Source organism: Calypte anna, chromosome W, assembly GCF_003957555.1.
Source record: "Calypte anna isolate BGI_N300 chromosome W, bCalAnn1_v1.p, whole genome shotgun sequence".
NCBI lineage: Eukaryota > Metazoa > Chordata > Aves > Apodiformes > Trochilidae > Calypte > Calypte anna.
In genome coordinates this window covers 21281193-21299000 of record NC_044276.1, presented here as the reverse complement: position 1 = coordinate 21299000, position 17808 = coordinate 21281193, and the positions used below count along the sequence as shown (strand labels likewise).

General features: G+C 38.0%; 1 protein-coding gene across 1 annotated transcript in view; it reads right to left on the bottom strand.

Moving 5' to 3' along the window:
• Positions 1 to 2668: 2668 nt before the first annotated feature.
• The window catches only part of LOC103539014 (spindlin-Z), a 35493-nt gene continuing 20353 nt past the window's right edge, over positions 2669 to 17808 (bottom strand). The window contains exons 2-5 of the mRNA XM_008505469.2: positions 17635 to 17683; positions 9566 to 9819; positions 8371 to 8604; positions 2669 to 6365 (exon numbers count right to left, since the gene is read on the bottom strand). Coding sequence (XP_008503691.1) covers positions 6166 to 6365; positions 8371 to 8604; positions 9566 to 9819; positions 17635 to 17683 — 737 coding nt within the window. The 3' untranslated portion in view covers positions 2669 to 6165. The remainder of the gene's footprint in view (positions 6366 to 8370; positions 8605 to 9565; positions 9820 to 17634; positions 17684 to 17808) is intronic.

Here is a 17808-nt window from a genome sequence, read left to right as displayed (position 1 = left end):
ATGTATTCCAAGCTTACAACCCTGGACTTTAGCATGCAGACTTTGATTGCTTCAGGGATCTGCTGGCCAAAGTACCATGGGACAAAGCCCTAGAGGAAAGGGGGGACCAGGAGAGATGATTAGTATTCAAGGATCACCTTCTCCATGTCCAGGAGAAAAGTATAGTGATAAAGAGGAGGGCAGGAAAGAATGCTAGGAGACCTGCCTGGATGAACAAGGAGCTCCTGGACACACTGTCACACAAAAAATAAACTCTACAAGGAATGGAAGAAAGGACAACTAGAATGGAGGGCATATAAGGAAGCTGTCCGAGCAGCAAGAGACCTAGTTAGAAAAGCCAAAGGTCAGTTAGAAATAAATCTAGCCAGGGAGATCAAGGGGAATATCAAACATTTCTATAGGTATATTAAAAGCAAAAAGAAGACTAGGGAAGGTGTGGGCCCCCTCAGAAAACAAACAGGTGAGCTAGTGACAAGTGATATAGAGAAGGCTGAGGTTCTCAATGACTTCTTTACCTCAGGCTTCACTGGCAAGGGCACCAGCCACACTCCTGAAGTCACAGATGACAATGGCAAGGGTTAGAAGGAAAAACTGCCAATTGTAAGTGAAGATCAGGTTTGTGACCATGTAAAGAACCTGAAAGTGTACAAGTCCATGGGACCTGATGGGATACATCCATGGGTACTGAGGGAACTGGCAGATGTTGTTGCTAAACTGCTGTCTATTATATTCCAGAAGTCATGGCAGTCTGGTGAAGTCCCCGCATACTGGAAAATGGGAAACATAACCCCCATTTTCAAAAAGGGAAAGAAGGATGAACCAGAGAATTACAAGTGAGTCAGTCTCACCTCTGTGCCTGGTAAGATCATGGAGCAGATCCTCCTGGAGGCACTTTTTGCCTCCTGGAGGCACACATTTATCTAGACCCAAGCAAAGGCTTCGACACAGTCCCACATGACATCCTGGTCTCCAAGCTGGTAAAACATAGGTTCAATGGATGGACAACTCTGTGGATTAAGAAATGGCTTGATGGCTGTCAGTGGGTCCATGTCCAAGTGGAAGATAGTGTCGAGTCCCTCAAGGATCAGTATTGGGACCAGTCTTGTTTAACATCTTTGTCAGCGACATGGACAGTGACATTGAGTGCACTCTCAGCAAGTTTGCCAACGACGCTAAGCTGTGTAGTGTGGCTGACACACTTGAGGGAAGGGATGCCATCCAGAGGGACCTTGACAGGCTAGAGAGGAGGGCCCATGCCAACCTCATGAAGTTCAACAAGACCAAGTGCAAGGTGCTGCATCTGGGTCGAGGCAATCCCAAGCACCGATATAGGCTGGGCAGTGACTGGCTTGAGAGCAGCCCTGAGGAGAAGGACTTGGGAGTGCTGGTGGATGACAAGTTCAACATGAGACATCAGTGTATACTTTCAGCCCAGAAAGCTAACTGGATCCTTGGCTGCATCAAGAGAAGCATGGCCAGCAGGTTGAGGGAAGAGATTCTCCCCCTCTACTCTGCTTTCATGAGACACCACCTGGAGTACTGCATCCATTTCTGGAGCTCCTATTACAGGAAAGACATGGACATGCTGGAGCGTGTCCAGAGAAGGGCCACAAGGATTATCAGAGGGCTGGAGCACCTCTCCTATGAAGACAGACTGAGAGAGTTGGGGTTATTCAGTCTGGAGAAGAGAAGGCTCTGAGGAGACCTTATTGTGGCCTTCCAGTATCTTAAAGGGGCCTACGAGAAAGCTGGTGAGGGACTCTTTAGGATCTCAGGCAGTGGCAGGACTAGGGGGAAATGGCTTAAAACTTGCATTAGGTAGATTCAGATTTGATGTTAGGAAAAAGTTCTTCACCATGAGAGTGGTGAGACACTGGAACAGGTCGCCCAGGGAGGTGGTGGAAGCCCCATCCCTGGAAATTTTTAAGGCCAGGCTGGATGAAGCTCTGAGCAACCTGATTTAGAGGGAGGTATCCCTGCCTATGGTAGGGGGGTTGGACCTAGATGATTTTCAAGGTCCCTTCTAACCCTGACAATTCTGTGATTCTATAAGATTAAGGAAAGTATCACAATTTCAATATTCAAAGTCAGTCTTGCTAATTTACTTTTAATGACATAAAATTATTAAGTGTTCTTGCATTAGTATGAAGAACTCGTGTCTTAAGGAAATTCACAGGACTGCGGTATTATTCTCTTCACTGATCATCACCTCTCGGTTTGGATAAATTCTACTTTATTTTTAATTTAGTGAGTAAAATAAAACTCAAATTTTATTTAAGTATATTAATTCAAAGCAGACATATGTGTCAGATAAACACTGAGAAACACTTCTACTGTTCCCTGCTGCTGAACTACTGTTGTTCTGGAAAATACTACTGAGAACTACTATATTCTGGAAATACAGTTTTATCATTATGCTTTATCTCAGTCAAATATCATCTTATCGACATTTATGTTTGGCAAAAAAAAAAAAAAAAAAAAAAAAAAAGATTTGACTTAGCAAGCAAACTTATTTCATAGGGGAAAGTATTACACCATAGTACATGGCTCAACTTAAAAAAAGCTAACTCCTTTGTCATTAAAATACTGAAGAAACTGCTTCTTCACAGTCTGAAGTCACATCACTACCTTTTGCTCATGAGAATAAAATTTACAGTCATGAGTTGCACATAAAGGATTTATTTTAAATGTTTTAAGGATAGAGTTACATCATAATTATAAAAATTACTTACAGAATTAAGTGACAGATTTAAAGTGTTCATACTTCTAAATGAGGAGAAATAAAATAAAAATAATGAAACATAACTCTAAAGATGAATTCATTACCTAATTTTAAAATGTGAACACAAAGGCTTTTGAACACATACCAAGAACCATCCAAATTGCACTAATGATGTAAAATACAAAAAGCACAGCATTTTCAAGGAACCAGAAACTGCTTTTACCATAATTCTTCTTCCCTGATGCAACTGTAATCTATTCTATCAGAATGTAAAGCCTACATTTAAAAATTAATTTAAAGAAGGCTTAATTAATTTAAAGAAGGCTTATACCAATTGCAATAAATAGGATTTTTCCCAAAGTACTTTAGTCTTTATGTAGTCCAACTTAGTTTAAGGTTTGGCACTGAAAAGAAAAAAAAATAGTGTTTTACTGATTGAGATTTTATTTGTTTTTGAACAGAATACATGGTCCCTTCAAATCCTGTATGACACATACAACTGGAAAATTACCTTCCATTGGCACTAAGATCACCTCACCAATGCATTTAATCCTACTAACAACCATTCAAACAGCACAATAAGCAAATTCACAAAAAAATTAACTAAAAATAAAAACAGAACAAAACCCAAACCTAAACATTATAACATGCAACTTCAGTTTGTTACATTGAACATTCTACCATGCATTCTAAGCATGCAAAAAAGGATGGTCTGCATTTAAGGGTTTTTTTTCCCTTTTAAAAAGTTTTACATGGCAGCCTGACATCATGCACACACACAATATACAACAATACTACAGCAGGTAAATGAGAGAGGCCAGTAACTTTTATACAAAGATCCATGGCTTGTGCCATCACAAGCCGTATGATAAATTTGGAAAGTAATGTTGAACCCCTAGAACAAGGGATCAACATGTAGTTTCTAGGGTAATGCAAGCACTGTATGCAGATCTGAAACATTAGCCTAAACAAAGCCCAAAGCAGATGGCAAGGAGTGGAATTAGTCTCAAAAAGGTGGTTTAAGCTGTTAATAAAACCAACTACAAATCACAAAACACCTCCCCCCCAAATATTAAGAAAAAAGATGAGAAAAAAACCCACCCCATGCAACAGACAATGGGGACATCTAAAAAAATCATAACATTTGACAGTGTATAGATTATATTCTAATTAGCAAAATATGTGGTGTATTAGAGTGGCTTGCATAAAACTCACAAATGCAAGACTAATACTAAAAATGTTCCAGTAGACCTAAACCTCAATTATTTCAAAACAAAACTTGTATTCCTTAGATGTAAAGCCCAAAATTCATTGTACTAAGTTATTAATGAATTTTGTGTGCAATCAATACACTCATTCTTGTACCACAAATATCAGCTTGGGCTCATAGAGCCAGGCTCAGCTTTGAAATTTATGTGTAGGACTCTTAAGAGTCAATAGAAAGCACATAACAGATCTGCAGCATGAAAGCACTGTTGCAAATCTGCTCATTTTGTTCAAACCACAATGAAAATTTATTGACTTACTTAGTGCTTAAAAGACTGGTTTGAGGAGCTGTGAACTGAAAGACAATAGCAAGCCTTTGGTTGCCCATGATGAAATACAGGACATAATGCAATATTGTAGCAAGGAACAAAGAATTAAGACACTATATTTATACAGTATTACCATTTAACAGCATAATGAGGCACTAGCCTTAAGGCAAAAAAATGAAATCAGGCAAAAAAAAAAAAAAAAAAAAAAAAAGGACAGAAAGGGGCTTCAACCACTGAGTCTTTGATATCAAGAATACCCACAATAGAGGTCAGATCTCTGAACTCTGATTAACAGTACCTCTCCTGCATCCTTCCACTAACAGCATAAGGTTGGATATCTATATATTACTTCTTCCTATCAATAGTGTTGACTGTATTCATTCTTCACATACTGTATTTCTGTGAAGCAGTACTTGGAATCCTGTAGAGAGCTCTGCTTTAACATAACAATTTTGTTACTGTGCTGTTCCTTGTTACAATTCTGATACTTTAAAAAGTTGCTACACTTAAAAAAACAACAAATACCCTAATAATGATTTACAACTTTTGCAAGATTAAAACTGTGAAAGGATTCCACTGTTGTGGGCTGCTATTTATGTCCACAATCTCATGTAGATGACTGAACCACTGAGACTGTCTATAGCTCCCATTAGATAGTACACCACTGGCATGCACAACTCTAGTGTTCACAGAAAGAAATTCATGTTAACAGCATACCTCAAAGCAAGGATACCAGAAAAGTCAAAAACAAGTTTAAACTGTAGATTTATCTGGACACTCCTTATGTGGAAAAGCCAGAAAAAGAATACATTGAGAAGATTCCTTCTTGACCCAAAATGGTTAAAAACAATAGCTCAAATCAAAGGAATGCATCAGACTGAGCAGAAGGCAACAAATACTTCTCCTTCTCTAAAGGAGGTCTTTAGTGTAAAAGGACTCCCCCACTCCCATAAGATTGTATTTACTATGTAAAAGATTAACTATTATGTTTCTATATCAACACACAAACATCTGGGTTGCTAGGTTCTGATGTTCAGTAGGAGACTGCTGATTGCCAATGTGTAATCTAAAGTCTTAAGTAGCATATATACTATTAAACTTGTGGCACCAAGCACTTGGGTTCTGCTAAGAAATGTGTATAACAAAAGAGTACAACATTTAGGATTAAAGGCAGATTTGTTGTATGTATTTTACTGATTCCTATAACTTGCAAACACAGGGCCTTAACCTGCATTTTCTAATTAACTGTTTATACAGATTAAATATATATTTTATAGTTTAAAGCCTTTTCACTGAAAGGTGCATAAGTCAAACACTGCCCTGTGACTAGTAAAAATGCACAAGTATTTCCATGTACTGCAAGTTCTTAAAAAGCTTAATTTGAAATAAAGTGTAAAAACACAGTAGATTGATGTTACTTGGGTTAGGCACTCCTTACTGCTGCACAAACTGTTTAAAACTTTTAAAGAGTAACCTCTGTCCCAACCAAAAAACAAGGACTGCCAATAGCCAAGAAATTAAATTTAATGTTACAAAAGAAAACATCGAAAATAGCAAACTACACTTGCATGTGGCAGTTGAACAACTGAGAGCAAGGCTGAAAAAAAAATTAGTCTATGAAAAAAATAGATTGCAATACTAGATTGACTTCACACACATGTAGATGTTCTTTGTTTTTAACTCCTTCCCACCCAAATGTATCAACTTCCTTCAAGAAAAGTTCTCTTATGCAAAACGTCACATTCAGATAAATTTGTATTAATCAGAACAAAACAGTTTTGCTGGCAAGAGATTGTGGATTAGCAGGGACATTTAAGCTTTCATTTACCTGAAAAACAGTCAAGTCTTTGTGTCTACAAATTTTACATTTAATAGTTCCACAAATTTGGCATAAGTTCATGATGATGTCTAGGATGTCTTCACCAAATCATAGACATAAATATGGAAATCATCATCAAACTTGATGAAATAGACAGATGGTTTGGCTTCAACTTGATGAATGACCATGCCAGTCCGTTTTGAGCCATCTTCTTTGGCATATTCCACTTGCTTGCCTACCAGGCTGTCCACAACTTCACCTGGTTCCCGTTCTGCAGGAGGTGAATCATCTGTAATATGAAAATAAAATGTGCTTTGGTAGATATTCATGGATTTTTTCCAATATACAAAACTTCAGAGCCTTCTTTAAAAGTCAAGAAATAATCACAAGTTTTAAACGTAGAGTATGCCTAAAACATTAGGTGCTGTCTTGTTCAGAGAAGCACCTAACTAGTGCCATGCTTCTAGAAGGTATAGTCACAAAATTGTAATTTTTTTAGGTAATACCATCTTCAGTTTTCTGAAGTAAAAAATAGGACTTCAATCACTTAGTAAGTTTTTGACATGAAAGTTTACACAACAGTTACAGAACATGTTTGTAGATAGTTGAATTTAAGCCCTCAGCATAACAAGGCACTGAGTCTCTAACAGAAAGACAGGTGTGCTAGAACTCCCTCTGCCCACATGCTTTATCCAAGATGTCAATACAAACATGCTATTGCAACAAAACCACATCTTCCAAGCTAAGTGTAACCACCTTAATCAATTATTATGTTAAAAAGAGCTTTTTATTTAACACTAGAATGGATACTGCTGAGAAGTCTAACTATTTGCTTTTCTAGCAAAATCTACCCAGAAGTATCCTTAAGGACGCAATTCATGTTCCTATAAAAGATTCAGGGAAAATAACTCATAGTTCAGAGCGTCTTAGAAATAGATATAAGTAGTAGATAGGAAAAAAGAGCGCATTAAAAACTTAATTCTTAAATATGGAAAGAATAAGCTTTTTAGCTTATTTTTCTAAGATGGAAGAAAGAAAATCAGAAATTAAAAAGGAATTGCAAGGTATTTGGAGGTGTCAACTCTGAAAAAGTCTGCTTTATTTGTTTCTTTATGAATAGGAAGGTCACTTTTTCCATTAACATTTGTGGCTCACTCTCTTCAAGCCACAGATATATTGGGTTTTGTTAGGCTGGGAAAAAAATCTAAAAACATAGAATTATTATAGAGGTTATGTAAATAATATGTCACTTATTTACTCATCAATCAGACTATTTGTTATCAGTGCTATATATGAAGGAAGACAGCCTCAGAAACTCAATGAAGGAATTTTAAATAATATTTATGTCATGCATTACATAGTCAAACATTAGTTATCTAATTAATCATTTACTTTAAAATAAAAATTGCCGCCTTTCTGTCAGAGAAGTGCTTTTGAGATACAGAAGAAAAATGAGAGTACAATATTCTTAACAAAGTTTTTTTTTTAAACTAGCTATCCAAATCTCTTGAACAATATTGATTCAGTGAAAATCATTCTATATTTATAGAAAAAAAACTCCATAACTTTCACTTCAAGAAAGGAAGACAAAATATCCCTCCTAACCTATTGAAAATGTTTTCCTGTTTATGAGTTTAAACTTATGAGTGAAAATGAGCTTTCAAAAGATTAATGCTTCTTCCCTTCAATAAACTATTCAAAAGCTTTCCAAATTGAAGATGTCTACCCAAACTTGATTAATCTTATTATTTTAGTTATCCCCAAAGCACTATTCTTATAAGAACTGCTTCAGAAATATAGCTCGTTTAGATGGCACTTGGTTTGTGACAATTCTAAAACAAAATAACAGTGGAAGGCTTTGAGTCTGTCAGTTTCTCTTAAAAAAAAAAATATCTAAGTGCAATCTCTTCCACAATGTATATTTTTATCAGAATATATATATTACATATAATACATATGATATTCCATATAAATAAATAATAAATATAATATATATATATATATATATAATATATATAATATGTATGGTATATATATATTTTAGCAGAATTAGGAATGATTATGGAAAAGGATTTTCTGGTATTTATTGCATATTTCACCAATGATTTCAAGTAAAATATTTCAGAAGTCATGTAATACAGATGTATTTTCTGTCGTACTGTAGCCTTTGTTAGTTTTTATTTTAAAAAGATTATTGTTCGTCAACTCTCTTTTCCATATATAAACCATAAGCCAAACAATAATACAACAAGAGATGCTGCTTTCCAAAATAAAAAAGTAACTAGCCTACTTACTGGAATCAGGCATAATGCGAAGGTCACCTTCTTTATAGTCATCTAAGAGTTGGTACATGTACAAGACAGGATCTTTCTCGTAGGTAATATAAAACCATGTGTTCATAATAGGAGCTCGAGCCAAGACCATCCCCCTCCATTCATCTTTTGAGCCATCCTCTGTCTCAAACATATGTTCCACAGCTTTGCCAATCATTGTGTCTGCCAGGTGAGCATCGCTAATTCGAGATGAAGCTGAAATGGTAGCAGTTCATAAATATGTCCATTCAAATGTACAAAAATAAGTCTTTGTAAAAAATAATCTTTATCCAGAATCATGAATAAGTTCATTTCAAAGTTAGTCAATTCACGTAAAAAACAAATATTGTCCATTCCAGACAGATGAAGACCAAAGAACTGCAGAACCTGAATAATTATTTTAACATGTTAACACTCTTATCAACATTTTCCATCACTGTAACTCCCCCCCAATTAATCAAATTATCATAATGCAAGGTAAAGGGAAATCAATATAGGTCAAAGCAAAGAATGGAGTTTGTAAGTCGGGGGAGGAAGAGAGGTTAAATCACAGAGGAGTTGTATGAAGTTATTCATGGAGGTGCCTAATTTGGTTTTCCCTAACCCAATTCTAGAGACTGCTACTGATCTCTTTGAAGTTAGGAAAAACAAGAACTTATTGCATCCAGAAAGAAGTAATTACTAGGGTAAAATTTGAACTTTACAGTTTGGAAAAGTAGTTTAACAATGCAGTGCTAATTATGAAAACCAATAAAGCCTTGTCACTAGTCAAGTTATTTCACTAAGAAAATGCTTTTTTTCCCTCTGTTTTTACTAATATCTAGAGAAAGCAAATGAAAAAAACCAACCCAATCAAATACATAATTACTATCAAACACACACAAGGCAACATAGCCAGGATATTTTTCAACTGTCTCAGTATAAATTTTAATAGAAATATCAATGTTACATGTACATAAGCTTGTTAGGGGATAAGATTCTAAACAAGAAAAAATACAGAATTTAGTGCATACCATTTAAAGACAAAAGACAGCACTATGCTTTCTGGCATCATAAAATCTTTGTGAAATCAAGAAAAATTACACAGAGCATTTAGATTATCTGCAATGTGATGGAAAGTATTTTAATAAAATGTAAATGTTCCAACAACACGTGCATATAGGAAAAAACCTCTTACCAACTCTGTCTGGAAGAACTTCAAGTGCTGAAACTCTTTCATCTTTGTGTAGTTCGAGTCCATACACACAATCAAATCCATCATATTTTATAAGATACAGAGAGGGATTTACAGGAACTTGATCAAGAACTGTGCCCTTCCATTGTGTTACAGGTCCACTCCCTTCTTTCCAGCCGTGCTGTATTCTGCAGCCAACAATGTTTCTTCGTGGCTGAGAAACAAGTTTGCTTGGTCCAACATTGTTTCTATGCTTTCTGTACACAGATACAAACATAACATGAAACAAGTACATATTCAAAATGATACTGAGAACAAGAGCTGTATGCTTTAAGAAGGCAATATATTATTATATATTAATAAAGATACATTAAACTATGTTGTGTACAGCTTAATGCACCTTATTCAAATTAGGGTATAAAGCATTTTGTGTTGTACTGGGAAAAGAAGAAAAAAACCCACACTGAAAAGTAGTGGAACACTTTCAACATTTTTTATAAAGTTGCTTTCACAACAGTAGTTTCAATAACTAGTTTGCTTAAGTCAAAAGAACTATTTTAGCCATTGCTACACTGAACATGAAAAGTAAAACTTGCTTGTTAAAACCCTAAATCAGGTCTCAAAGATCAATGAGGTTGTTGAGACCCAAGTGCAGGACTCAGCACTTAGCCTTATGGAACCTCATACAATTGGCCGATTGATCCAGCCTGTTCAAGTCCCTCTGTAGAGCTTTCCTGCCTTGAAGCAGATCAATAATCTCTTCCCATTTAGTGTCATCTGCAAACTTGCTGAGGGTGCACTTGATCGACTCATCCAGGTTATTGATGAAGATATTAAACAGACTGGCCCCAGTACCAAGCACTGGGGAACACCATTTGTGACTGGCTGCCAACTGGATTTAACTCCATTCATGACAAATCTTTAGGCCTGTCCATTCAGCTAGCAAAGAGACACCCAAGACATGAGCAGCCAGTTTCTCCAGGAGCATGCTGTGAGACATGGTGTTAAAAGTTTTGCTAAGGTCCAGGTAGACAACATCCACAGCCTTTCCCTCATCCACTAAGTGGATCACCGTGTCATAGAAGACCAGGTTAGTCAAGCAGGACCTCCCTTTCATAAACCCATGCTGGCTGGGCCTGATGACCTGTGTGTCCTGCACATGCTGCATAATGGCTCCATAACCTTCCCCAGCACCTAAGTCAGACTGACAGGGCTGTAGTTCCCCAGATCCTCCTTCTGGCCCTTCTTGTAGATGAACATTCCATTTGCTAACCTCCAGTCAACTGGGACCTTCCCAGTTAGCCAGGATTGCTGGTAACTGATTGAAAGTGGCTTGGTAAGCACTTCCACCAGCTCCCTCAGTACCACTGGGTGTATTCCATCCTTGTGTATGCCAAAGCGGTTGTCACAGTTTAACCCTGGGCTGGCAATTAAATAAATGACAGATGCTATTAATCCCCCTCCCTTCCCCTATTGAGGAAGAATGAGAGACAATAAGGGAGAGAGACTTATGGATTGGAAATTGAACTAAACAGCTCTAATGAAACAGTAATTATGAAAAAAAGATTAAATATATACAAATATGTACAAAAGCAATATCATGTTTCTCCTCCCTTTCCCCCAGTAACGCTCATGTCATCACTGAGGCTGCAGGGCAGGCCCTGGAAAAGTCCTAGGCTCGGCTCTTGGATTCAGCAGCAGATGGGAGCTGGAGGCAGGAACACATGGATTCAGGAGGGCACAGATAGGGCTCAAAGGAAGACAAATGGACAGAATCCCCCCAGGATGCCGACCATGGACGAAGAACTTGACCCTTGAGATCTGTCAGATTTATACCAAGTATGATGCGTATGGGATGGAATACTCCATTTGGTCAATTTTGGTCACCTGTCTTGTCTGTTCCTCCCTAAAGGAGGGTTGCAGCTGTGACCCCTTTACACCCTCTCTCTTTCTGGAGCATAAGATGTTTCTCAGAACCAAGCAGTGGCCTTGGTTTGGCATAACATTCTCTAGCTGTAACTATAAACACTGAGCATTATCAGACCTACAAGTAGACACTGACTGAGAAACGCAATTAATTTCAGCAAGTGCAGCTACTTAGAAGAGACTTAACTGAAAGTAAAATTACAAGAAATAAAATTATTTCTGTCCTGGCCTGAACCAGGACAGTGGTGCAGCAGGTCACTAACCATTTCCTCTTGGATCATGGGGATTTTGTTCTGCTCCCTGTCCGGTCTAACAGCTCAAGGTCTGGGTACCCTGAGAAGAACTGGTCTTACTATTAAAGACTGAGTCAAAGAAAACAGAAAGTACCTCATCTTTTTCCTCATCCTTTGTCACTCTTCTTCTGCCCACATTCAAAAAAGGATGGAGATTCTCATTAACAACAGAAGGAAGGCTAATTTATAGAAACATTTTTTACTATCTTGTATACCAGTAGTCAAGTTTTACTTGGGCATTGGCCCTTCTAATATTATCCTGGCAGAGCCTTATGACGTCCAGGTAGCCCCCAAGTTGCCTACCCCTTCTTCCAAAGACCATAAACTCTCCTTTTTTTTTCCCCTGAATTACCAGAGTTCTCTGTTCAGCCAAACCAGTCTTCTTCACCACCAGCTCATCTTTTGGCACATAGGGATGGCCTCCTCCTTTGTTTTTAAGATTTCCTTCTTGAAGGACGTCCAACCTTTCTGGACTCCTTTGCCCTTCAGGACTGCCTCCCAAGGGACCCTTGTCAACCAGTCTCCTAAACAGGCCAAAGTATGCCCCCTGGAAGTCCAAGTTGTCAGCTCTACTAACCACCCTCCTTAATTCTCCAAGAATTGAAAAACTATGATTTCATGATTGCTGGGTCTGAGATGGCCTCCAATCACAACATCACCCACAAGTCCTTTTTTGTTCGCAAAGAGCAGGTCCAGTGGGGCACCTTCCTTAGTTGGCTCACTCACTATGTGTGTCAGGAAGTTATCTTCCACACCTCCAGGAACCTCCAAGACTGTTTCCTCTCTGCTTTATTATATTTCCAGCAGATATCTGTTAAGGTGAAATCCCCCACAAGAACAAGGGCTAGCGAATGTGAGACTTCTACCAGCTGCTAATACAGTATTTCATCTGTTTCTCCATCCTAGTTGGACAGACTCCCAACAGGATATCTGCCTTGTTGGCCTTACCCCTGATTCTTACCCCAAAACACTCAACCCTTTAGTCACCATCATAAAGCTCTAGACAGTCAAAACACTCCCTAACATACAGGGGCACCCCATTGGGTCTTGGATATTGTCAATTGGCCACCAGACACTTTTACACTGCCAACTCACCACTGGAACAAGTGGTTGGCAAGCAGCAGGTTGCTCACCATGTAAGCACCATGACCAGGACCTCGGGAAGCATGCAACTCTGCTCAGATCGCTGTCATTTTTGCAAGGAAATCCTGAATATATAGGAGAGTTCAGGTGTATGAATCACACAATTTGTAACACAAAAAATTAATGACAAGATAAAGGCAACTCAGTCAAACATATTATAAACAGCTTGTTTCAGGTCACATTCTTTAAAAATTTAAAGCACAGTTTTTTAAAGTAATGTTAATTTCTTTTTCTTAACATTACTGATGTAAACACTTTGAAAATATAAAATATGTCTCTCGAATCAGTATTTTTTCTACTGTTTTAAAAATACAAATATATTCTCAATTAACAGATTTTTACCCCAAACTTAACCAGCTTCTGTTTTGTATCATGCCTGACAGGCACCTAAAGATAAGACCGCTAATTAGGTCATCTTCTGGTACGCTGTCAAGACAAAGACAATAAATTTAGCAAGGTAACAAGCACTGAAGGATTACAATAATTAAAAGAGAATTTTGTGGGATGGCAAATCTTTGTGACATCTCTGGCAAGTCTGTGTGCCAGTGATTTATGAAAAGACAGAATCCCTTTTTGCTGTATAAAAACTCAAAGAGGAAAGAAGACGCTGGCTCTCTTCCCCTCCCCTTCTCTCACCACTTTGGCTTCAGCTATGGGACAGCACCAGCAGAGGAATAAAAAGTGGAGAACAGCAGCCAAGGAGGAACGGTGGGCCCTACACCACCGCCCCCCCCAGCCAGAGACCAGGGCCAGCGGACAGTGATAAAACTTAATTGCTCTCCTGTTTTTTCTTTCCTTTTCTTTTCTTAAAAACTCTCTCCTCAGAGTGACTAATTTAGGTAAAATCTCTCCTCTTTTAAACTTGTTTTTTCCTTTTAAAGGTGGTGTTATTGTCTCCTTTCCCTGAAATAAATTTTTGTAATTTGCTTAAAACATAAAGCCTGTTATTTTTGTAAATTCGTGTGACGTCTATGAGTAGTGGCTGATTTTTCCTCACAATCAAAATATAAAATAATAGCTCGGATTGTAACAATTACTTTTAGAAAATATTTCACATTTGATTGAATTGCCTTTATCTTATCGTTAGATAACCAAAAACAGTTGCAAAGCAAAGCAGACACCTCAGCTGGCCAAGCACAATGAAGGTATGAGATTAATCCGCTAGCACGTTGCAAATTATGTGACTCATACACTTGAACTTCCCTAAATATACGGTTTCCTTGCAAAAATCACAGAGCCATGAGCAGAGCCACTTGCTTCCTGAGGAGGGGGGGGTGATGGGTTTGGCCTCAGTTGCTCCTGGCCCCACTCAGGTCTTGTCAGCAACTGTTGCATGAGCCGTGGCCTCCTGGCTGCTCTCTCCACTCCCCCTGAGGCTTCTTGAATTCAGGACCCCCCCTGCACACCACGGTTCAAAGTTCTACTGTGCATCATGCCAGCATTGGTACTGTTCGCCTTAGTGACCGAGTATTTATCTTGAAGGCATTAAGCTGCTAAGTAAAATCTTGTTCCGAGAAAGAGTTTTAGGAGAAGAACCAGATCATGGAAAGTTAAAAGAAATTTATAAAATAGTACAAATGAAGAACAACTGCAATGGTTAGTACAAGTTCTGTATTTCATAGTGACATGTAGAAAAGTTATTAAAAATAGGGCCCAAATTAGAATTTTGATCTTAATACAGACTGTCACTAACAGGGGATCATATGATCAGAGAATTGTTATCAACTATTTTTCCTCAGTATTCAGTCTATGAGGCCCATTACTACAGACAGAAGTTTTAAAGTACTTTCTGTACTCCTTTAAAAGCCATCGTTCATTTTTGAAATAATTTTCTTAAGATTGCAAGTGTATTTGGTACATGTGGACACACATATACACACACAATGACACCTGTGCGGGTAGCCTTGATGAGAAGAAGTCAGGAGCTGCCCTGCAGCAGACACATCTGCTTGGTAATGGCCCCACTGCAGGCCAAAGTTAAACCCATCAGTGAATTTGGTGGCACCTTTGTGGAAACATATTTTAGAAAAGGCAAAAACACCTCTGTAAAGGCAGAGAAGGAGGGGTAAAAAATGTGTGTGTGTGTGTGTAAGTGTGAAACAGCAGAGAGAACACTCAGTTCAGAAAAGAAGGTATAAGAAGGTATTCCATGGGGCCAGAGCAGATATCCACACTGCAGCCTGTGTAGGACCCATGGTGGAGCAGTTAGATATTTCCTGAAGGAACTGTGGCCCATGAAGAACCCATGCCAAAGCAGTTTTCCTGACAGGACTGTCTCCTCTGGAAGAGCCCATGCTGGAGTTGATTTTCTTGACAGGAACTGTGGCCTGTAGAGAACCCATGCCAGAGCAGGGGAGAAGTAAGAATACAAGGGAAGGAGCAGCAGAGAGCAACCGTTATATATGAACTGTAATCTCCCTTACCCAATTTCCCCTGCACCACTCTGGGGGTGGTGAGTGGTAGAAGAGTCTGGAGTGAAGGAGTAAAGTTGAGCATGGCAAAGGGGGGCAGAAAGGTGCTTTAATGTTTTCCTGTTTCTTACCACCTGAATCTATTTTATTTGGCAATAAATTACTTTTCTCCAAATCAAGCCTGTTTTGCTTGGGACAGTATCTGGTAAGCAATCTCCCCATCTTTATCTTGACCCATGAGCTTTTTCATCCTATTTTCTCCCCCTGCCTCACTGAGGAGGGGAGTAAGCAGGTGGGTGGGAGTTTGGCACATAGCCATGTATAACCCACCACCACAAGTTAGTTTAAAGTGTGATCAGAAATTTGCAGGGGATAATTGCAGTGGTAGTTAAGCTACAGATGCAACCTCCACCTCAAGAGTCCTTGAACCGCCAGCTATGAGAAACCTGGAGAGTATAAGGAAGATTTTATATTTACACTGTTTTGTGCATTCTTTTTTTTATGGGTGGAAAGGATGAGAGCCAAGAGACTACTAACTGATCTGACACAAACGGAGCCAGCTTCATATTCACAGATATCATCACTACCCATTGACACTGACAGAGCACACAGATTGGCCCTTTTGCAAGCTGACCTATAACCATGGGACCCTCTTCCAAAATGGTCAATGGTTAACGATCATTTTAGTTAAGAAGAGTTGAAAAGACTAATCCACACAGCTCATTTTGTCACTTCCTCAGTTACTGGACCATGCCCTGTTCCATCCTGTTGGTGCTTCTCTCTCCGATTAATTTCTGAACCTAGTTTACAATCTCCCCTATTGCCTTCAAGTGTCAATACACTTCTTCCTCTTTTTCTTTAAATGAGGAATGTGAAAGTCATCATAATTAAATCAATGAAAAAGTATGCATTACTAATTAATGCTCTGCTGTAACAGCACATAGTAGTATCAGCATACATTTTAAAATAGTGATTCATATCTCACTTTTTTAATATAAACATGTCTACAGCACTACTTACTGTTCATTTCAAAGACGTAAGCAATGAATATCAAATAAAAACAATTCTATACTAGTCTCTGTCATTCTCAGAGAAGTCAGCAAGCAGCATAGTCATCTTGGTTTGGTACAAGATAAAACCCTTACCAAACAATTCTTTAACAATAGAACTAGGCTAAATTAACATAAAACTCAGTTGGGCATTAAATGCCTCAAAATCACGTGACAGGATCATGACTTATGCTTCATAGAAGCCTTTATACTAAAAACTATGCAACCTATTTAGATATTTAAATAAGTGTATAACAATAAAGACAAATCCAGCTACCCTCAAGTACAAAAGGCAACCCACCTCTGATAGTCTTCCCATCATACACTCCTTTCTCTGAGCGGTTGAAAAAGAACAAGAAAAATTAATTTTTAACTCTACCTGTCTCTAGACAAATAAATGTTTATCTTTGCCTTGTAAGGAGATAGACAAGACTGAATAGTGATGAGCTTGTGGAAGGAATTAAGAGTAGTTTTACATTGGATGTTGTATCTGGGAAACAATTAATACTAATTCAAATGTTAATCATAGAAGATGTTTCTGACAGGCAAATTGCTTTGGATTGATGCGTGTTGTATATCACCACTATAGGATTTCATACTTAAAATATAATTAGTAGCATTTAAATAAATTTCACCTTTCCCCAGCTTATTTTAGAGTTCACCCACCAGAGATGCAGCCAGATGCAATGCCTAGCTGTCAGATGCTAAGGTCAATTGTGTTATCACCTCTATCTTCTCACATTTACTCATAGCAGCATTTAGCTGCTACCATTTCAAAATGTAGTTGAGAGAATAATGCATGCCATGAAAGAATAGGATAAACAAGTATCCTTCACACAAACAGCTGCCCTATAGAAGCACTTCAGTATGCCCTTTATTTATTTAAATAAATAAATAAATAAGGTGAAAAATCCTTTACAAAAATAAAGCTGTAATGAATCCTAGAGTACATGTGCCCAATATCTGGTCTACAACCTCTTGTCTCTGAATTATAGAGTAAATTAAAGAACTGTTTTGACAGGATAATTTCTCTCAGAGTAATATTCAAAATTATGTTTAGAAGTCTACCAATGGTGCATTCTTTCCTACTGTCCTCCCAAAAAGAATTCAAGTCTGACTCTATACACATTGTCTGAATATTACTCCACATGATTTTCAGAGAAAAATGGCTGCAACAATACAGATACATTTCTAGAATGGTACTTGCAGTTATTGAGAACTATACTTTAGGAAAGACATTAGCAACTTACTTGTGGGAAGTTCTTTTCTTCATCATGCTTGCAGAGACTCCTGCATGACCTACAATAAAAATGATGGAATTATTGAAAAATAAAGTGTGATTATACACAATATCAAAAAGCTATTTTACAGAAAAACTCTCTTATTTAACTTAAAAAGTTTGAACGCTTCATGTTGTGATTGAT